Genomic DNA, 7,669 nt, shown 5'->3' on the forward strand with positions numbered 1-7,669 from the left:
CTGAGAGATAAAATTTCAACAAAACCTAAGGATTCTTATCAACATGAGTCTTTGATGTGAGCTGGCTGTTAGTCATTGTGTTTTGAATATTTCAGTGGCATGTTGTACTGTGTAGGCTAACAAAAATTATGTTGATTCAATGAGATGAAAATATTCCAGGATGACTTCCAGCTCTATACTAGAAAGAAATTGCCAAAAAAGGCATTACAAAGGATCAATTTTCAGGGAAATATTTGGTTGGGGAATATTGAATTTAAGGTTCCTATAGAGCATCCCAATGGAAGTCATCCTGGAATATTTTCATCTCATTGAATCAACTCACCTTCCTGGTCCTGGATAGAAGTGGGAGGACCTTGGACCTTCTGCAGGGCAGGGAATCTGGACTGCTCTTCATTCTCAAGAGGGAGGGGGGATGAATTGGGGGGAGGGGGAGAGGGATAGGGAAGTGAGGGGAGGGGGCAACGTGTGCGGGGAGGGGGAGGTAAATGGGAAACGGGGAGGAGGCAGAATATTTTTTTTGCAACAACTAAAAAGAAAATAAAATAAAAAAGGCTTTAGCTCTTGGCAAAGTAAAGCTTGCTGTTCTTCCACATGAAACAAAAAAGGTTCCTATAGAACATTCATGAAGAAATAATATTCCTGAATTAGTAGAAAAAAGAAAGAATAGGACAATCACAGATTTCTGGGTGGCTTTGCATAGTGCGCAATGCAAGTCATATTCAGTAATAACATGAAGAGGACAGGGCAGGCACTACGCTGATGATGGTCTTAGAATGAACAGTGTGTGCTGATCAAAGGGAAAGGAAAGATAATAGTCAGAATGTTGGAAGTTTCAAACACAAAGTAGAGGAAAATGATGGGAAAGAAAGGGTTCTTTGAGACACAAGAGACGCTGTTGAACTGTAGAATTGTTTGAGAGTAGGTTATTTTTGTCTTTTGTGCAAGAAGTTCTAGGAAACTATGAAGGTGACAGTCAGAGTAGCCTACTCATGTTCCAAAATAAAAAAAAAAAACAAATAGAAGGTGCTTTGTAGTCATTCTTGGGTTCTTGGGTGTATGTATATACAAAGATAGGTGTGTATGTGCGTGTAAGGATAAATAGAATGGTGAACAGATCCTGTATTCTGAGAAACCACGTAAGAATGAAGTGCACATGAGCTATATCTCTGTAAGTAGAAAATCAAAGGAAATTCTCTCTGGGGAAGTTTCATAAGGCAAGAGTGGTCCTGTGACCTTGGTTCCAAAGAAGGTGACTAATTGGGACTATACAAATTCGTGAGGAACAGCATCTCAGTCTGTAAAATAAGGCTAAAACAACTGGACTCTATGTCACTCAACAAAGTCACCTGAAATAATGTTCCACTCAAGATTTCTTTGGGATCTTCTATATTGCTGTCATGATTGGTAATATCAGGTACACATGGTGTGGAAGCAACTCCATGGGAGTGCCTGCCTGAGAAGAACACAAGCATTTGGAAGGATTACCATCCACCTATCCTCAAGTGAGGTCACAGCTCCACCCATTAGAGCCAGCTAATGTTTTGACCCAGCCCAGCTGCCAGAGAACAGGCCCAGGTGCTGGCCCCACAGGTTTTGGTTTGAGTCTCAGTCACTGTGGTTTGTTTTCGGCGGCGGAACCCAGCTCACTGTCCTAGGTAAGTGTCTTTAATTCTCCTTCCTATTCAGCCCAGCATGTGTTGTCTTAGAAGGATCTGTTTTTTCTCTCTGAGAACTTCTCAGCTTCACTCCCCTAACTTAAGGACTGAATCCTTAGCCTTCTTCATGGTGACTAGGGGAGATGGGCAATTAGGAGAAATCTGAAGGAAGGGCCAGCAGATCAGAAGCAGATGGCCTCAGATTCTAATAAATATGTTGTGATCTCATGGGCTTCAGTTAGGGTCTGATCAGAGTCAAAGGCTCTATTCTTGTTCTCAGACAGATTCATCATTGGGAATCATGGACTGGGTCAAAGAACGGGCACTAGGACTTTGTCAGAACCCGCAATATCTTCGTAGGGTGTGAAGGGTTGGATCTAGATATGTAAGGGCAGCTTCCCAGGGTCTTAGATTAACAAAGTGGGAAACACGCAAGCATAGTGAAGGAGTAAGTTTGTAATTGTCTTCAGTTATCTGACCATTTACAGAGCTACTGAGGTCCTATAGACACAGAGACAGTATTTATTAGCAGGGGAACCAAATCCTGGTCACCTCAAGATTAGCTGGGATTCTGTCTATAAAGTCCCTTAATCCTGGGTTATGATGCCTCGTGTTTTCATTGTCAGATTCTTTTTTTTTAATTGTCAGATTCTTTAAATGGCATATAAAATTTAGGAGGTCAGGAATGAGGGACAAGCTGGGGCTTTCAGAATACTTCCTGACCTTCAGGGAAGGAAACTGTTTCTGTGAGCAAGTGACTGTTATGCTCTTGCATCCGAGGAGAAAAAGCCTACAGAACATGGCCAGGGTAATGGATATAGTGGTCGGGTCAAACTAAGCAGGAGTCGCTAAAACCCTAGAGTAGCCCCAGATCTTCTTTGTAGGGATCAGACTAGTCAGTGAAAATGCTGAGGAGATTAATGTGGAGAGCCTGCTGTCCAAGATTACAGGAGGCCCAGTGCCTCTAGGTGCTGGGGAAAAAGAATGGCTCTCCTTACTTAGTTAAAACGCAATCTTCAGAGCAAGGTGGAATGTAGCTTATTCAGCAAAGAGCTCTGACCACAAGAATAAAGAGGAGACAGCTGGGCTAGGGAAGGTGATCAGATATGGGGCAAATTCCAAATTAGATTATAGACAATAGGGTGGAGAGAACACAGTCATACCTACTGATAGTTGGGGGATGGGGCAGAGAGGAGGAGTCCAGTTCATCTAACTTGGGAGGGTATCCTGGAAACTTTTGACTACTAAGAAGACTATTCACTGAGGCTCAAAGGGGCAGATGAGAAAGTTGCAGGTGAATAAGATGACAAATATGAAGAGCCACTGAGATTTGATAGTTTTTATTTTGTCTCTTGAAATAATTCCCCTCTTTTATTCACACAGGTCAGCCCAAATCTTCTCCCAAAATCACGGTGTTTCCACCTTCACCTGAGGAGCTCCAGACAAACAAAGCCACACTGGTGTGTCTGATCAACGACTTCTCCCCGCGTACTGTAACAGTGGCTTGGGCGGCAGATGGTGTGCCTATCACCCAGGGTGTGCAGACTACAAAATCCACCAAAGAAAACAAAAACTACATGGCCAGCAGCTATCTAAGTTTGACAGCGGACCAGTGGAGATCTTACAAGAGCGTTTCCTGCCAAGTTACTCATGAAGGGAGTCTTGTGGAGAAGAGTTTGTCCCCTGCACAATGTAGCTAGGAGCCCAGACTTCTCCTGAGCCTGGGAAGTGTGGAGCTAGGGGACCCAGAATGGGGTCTCTTCTCTATACTAGGGAATCCAGGCTTCTCTTTTACACGCTGAATATTCAATAAAAGATCATTAGTTAATCAGAGGTACTGCCTTGTCCATTTGTTCTCATTATATATTCAATTTTGAATCATTGAACCTGCAATGTGGGGAGGTGGGATCAGGTTCCCAGTGAGAAATTAGTTTTCCTTGGAAACATTCAGAGGGTATCACCCTAAAAGTGACATTTTCCTTGCTCTGTACTGTTGTCTGATCCCTGCCATGCAGGGACACTCATTTAGAATACAGCTCAGGTAAACCATCATGTTTCAGGCTAAACAATTAATATATAGAAAGTCCTCAAATGAATGAAATCTTACAATGAACTTAGTAAATTTTATTATATAATTCAAAACATTGATGTTAATGGCCCTCTGTATTTGGGCATGAGGTGGGATAATCACTCAAGCAAAATAACAGCATCCAATGAGAAATAATGGATCCAAAATGATCCCAGAAGGGTGCCAAATTATGTTTCAAGGGAAGCGATTTCAGAGTCAAATTCTAGAACTACTCAATGTCATGTCAGGTGAGGTCAAGGAAGACAGAGTGAGACCTAAGATTTAAACTTATGTCTGTTCCTTGGGTAGACTTAGGTCTTTACTGGCCCAAATCCTCTTGTGTGCATAAGCACACCAGTGTGTACTTCAGTTTAGTATCTACCACAGTCTTTGAAATTGGCTGTCAGCTTTCAGTTGTCTAGCCTCTGGCTAAGTTAGTAAATATTTACTGTGTTCAGGACCTGGGGACTCTATAGTTCATAATCTGTATAAACCCTGACTACATCCAGAACTCTGGTGGATCAGACAGTCCAACGTGACAGTCTTCATAGCTAGAAATATTCTTCAACAATGAAGCAAAGTGACAGACGACAACATAAAGCTTAATCACAGGTCCCCAAATCCCCATTTCTGAACTAGGAAGAACTTATGGGATTTGTGCCACATGGCAGCTTTTCATTGCTATGGCATGATAAAGTCTGTGCCCAATAGTTGGAAGTAAAGATCCTGGGTACTCTCACAGAAATATTCCTTGATGGAGACAGTGCCAACACTCATCCAGACACAGATATTGTTCAGAGACTCACTTCCTCATCCTTTGTTCAAGATTTCACTGACAAATTTGAACACAAAATTTGGGAAACTCAGATATAGTAATGTTCCCATATTCCCCTCAAATAGCCTGTAACAATCCTTACACGTGGATTTTGATAAGACTCCTTCCATATATCATGTTATGAAAGCACATTCCAGAAGTTGTATCTTGTCAGCTATGATAATATTTCTGGGTTTACAAAGAGAAAGTACAGATATCATATCAAACTTCAAAAGAAGTTATTGATTATTTCTTCATGTCTTATAATAGTCAAGTTGTCATTAAATGACTACATGACATGACCCTACAGTGTTTAGTAATGTATTATTGGTAAAGATTTCACCACATGAAGGAAGAGGAGATGTGTATGAAGCCAATGGTTGTGTGTTCTCCACCTGTTGTATTCTGCAGGGCCCCAGACCCCTCTCTTCATTCTTTGCCAGGCAGAAGGTGCAGAGACTGAGTTAATGGTCCCAAGACTTTGCATAGACTTCATGCTTGCTTCCTTGAGCTGTCACCGAAGGATCCTCTCTATTAATTCTTACCCTGTAAAGAGCTTCTTTTTAAAAGGGTGTGGAAATTTTATGGATGACTTTCTAACAAGTATATCTCAGAAGACAAATGGGATCCTGGGAAGAAAGATCTTCCAGAAAGACCATCACATGCCCAAAATCATCAAGGACTACATACATCACAGCTGAAAGTGTAGGATAAGGTGCATGTAGGGTTTTTGCATGAGTCTATATCACAGTGTTGGGTGTTCGGCGGAGGAACCAAATTGACTGTCCTGGGTAAGTCACCCTTTTTTCTTCTGTTACTGTAATCTTCAAGGTTTGAGATGATTTTTGCATTGGACTATTTCTCATTCTCTATTCTACTTCATGCTTCAGCTTCTCTCTAGGTACATAATCTCTTGCTTCTCTAGATTCTGTGCCTCACCTCAAATGGTTCCCTGTGACCTTTCATGTCTAATCTCATAGGCAGGGGGCCAAAAAAAGATAAATTCTCAAGGTCTGTCTGTCATTCTGTTGCAGTATCCACTGCTCTGATAAGTACTTAAATGTGCCACTATCTATGAGTGTGTATCTTTTTGGTAAAATTTGTGAGGGGTAAAGTAAATTGTTATCTTATTGAATCTTATTGAGAAGGAAGAACAGAGTCAGAGATAGAGAAAGAGAGAGAGAGAGAGAGACAGACAGACAGAGAGAGAGAGAGAGAGAGACAGACAGACAGAGAGACAGACAGACAGACAGACAGAGAGAGAGAGAGACTGGTAAATAACTTGTCAGAGTTCAGATAAACTAGCCATTAGAACTCAGGATCCAGTTTATAAGACAGGCAGGAGATAGAAAGGATTTCAAATCTTCCAGGGAAGTAATGAACAGAGCAGTAACCTATCTAGAACTCAGGAAATTTAGTAACAAGAAAGGGAAGGGATCTCAGGACACAGGAAGTCAAGAGAAGAGAGACTGAAGATGTGACTGAGAAGTTGTGTTCCTGGATCACTCAAAGACACTGCTTAGAAAACAGAGCAACTGTATTCATGTAGATCTGGTCCTGATGCATAAAAATAAAACACCACATCCAGAAAGGGGAATCTTGTCTCATTCTGCAGAATTAGAAACAGTTCAAGCAGATACATACTTTGCTGAGCAGAAATAACAGACCTAGGGGCCATGATTTGGATGAAAATAAATGCCTAACTATAAAGTTTAGTCTGAGCAGAGGTTTTCCGTCAGAACTATCCTCAGAGTGGGACAGATGGATGGTAGACATCGATAAAAAGCAGAGAGGATACAAGGGCAAGGACATAAAGGTTAGGTGTCTGTGTTGAAGGTCAGAATCCAGTGAAGTGTGAGACAAATGTGGAGTACACAATTCCTAAGTACACAGGGAGTATATGAAAGAAATATATACCCCACTTTCTGTATTCCATTAAAATACAGTCACTAAACTTGGGATATGCTAATACTACCTCTAGGATTTCTATTGGGAAACCAAGATTTCTTCTGACTTTTTCTTTCTTCACCCTGCAGGTCAGCCCACATCTCACCCTTCAGTCACCTTGTTTCCACCTTCTCCTGAGGAGCTCAAGACCAGCAAGGCCACACTGGTGTGTATGATCAATGACTTTTACCCTGGTGATTTGGCAGTGACCTGGAAAGCAGATGGTACAACTATCACCCAGGGTGTGGAGACAAGTAACCCTTCCAAACAGGGCAACAAATACTTGGCTACCAGCTTCTTGACTTTGACAGAAGATGCATGGAAATCTAAAAACCAAGTCAGCTGTGAGGTCACTCATGAAGGGACAAAAGTGGAGAAGAGTTTGTCGCCTGCAATGTGTTCCTAGGCCTTCCAATATTCATCTTACCCATAGAAACTGGGATTAGAATAATGAACAAATACTGCTCTTGCCTATCATAGCCCTTCCCCCTGCTCCTGAAATGCAAAATAAAATATCTGTTCTCAACCTGTAATTCTACTGTACTCATTTGTTTTAGTGTATATTTCACTGGTATTCACAATAGTGTGGGAATTTGCTGGAACCCCTTGGTTTGTAACTGGGGTGATACCCTGCATAATCACCCTAGGGAGTACCTGCTCCATGCAGACACAATTTCCCACCTCGCCTCTGGACCTTTGATCATACCACGCAATTTTACAGTGTGAGTGTAATAGATTTCCCTAATTTCACTCTTTAATAGCCCTAATCCTATGTCACCTCCATTTCTAAAAATCTACTGGTGCCTAACCATCTTCCTTAAAATTATAATTTGGAGTCTGGGGCAGTTCTATTATATGCTATCTCAGTTTCTATTACTCAAGTCAAAATGAATAGATAGTATTAGGAAATTGAAAGTTTACTACAATCTGTACGAAGAAGTAAAATCAAACTAAAGATAGAGCATGTGAGATGTTCATGAAGGTTGCAGTATGGTTGTAGTCAGCCTTGATAAGTATATGAACTAAAAGAAACAAGACATGATATCCAGCCCAAATGCTGTCAGAGGCATTCAGTGCTGGGTATGAGAAACTTTGACATGTTTCCACTTCAGAACTAGATTTTGAGATTTGCCATTCATCAGGGCTGAAGGTCCCAAGTATGACTAAATATCTGGGTCCCATACA

At 41.4% G+C, this 7,669-nt stretch overlaps 1 protein-coding gene and 1 gene segment (V, D, J or C); both read left to right on the forward strand.

Annotated features, from left to right (window-relative positions):
• Positions 1-7,013, forward strand: part of LOC101978883 (immunoglobulin lambda-1 light chain-like) — a 76,062-nt gene extending 69,049 nt beyond the window's left edge. The window contains exons 3-4 of the mRNA XM_026790169.1: positions 5,289-5,328; positions 6,574-7,013. Coding sequence (XP_026645970.1) covers positions 5,289-5,328; positions 6,574-6,890 — 357 coding nt within the window. The 3' untranslated portion in view covers positions 6,891-7,013. The remainder of the gene's footprint in view (positions 1-5,288; positions 5,329-6,573) is intronic.
• On the forward strand, positions 707-3,476 carry LOC101981066. The segment is given in 3 exon segments: positions 707-722; positions 1,504-1,655; positions 3,039-3,476. Coding segments are annotated over 3 exon segments (485 nt in total).
• Positions 7,014-7,669: the final 656 nt, after the last annotated feature.

This window comes from Microtus ochrogaster, unplaced genomic scaffold (assembly GCF_000317375.1).
Source record: "Microtus ochrogaster isolate Prairie Vole_2 unplaced genomic scaffold, MicOch1.0 UNK43, whole genome shotgun sequence".
NCBI lineage: Eukaryota > Metazoa > Chordata > Mammalia > Rodentia > Cricetidae > Microtus > Microtus ochrogaster.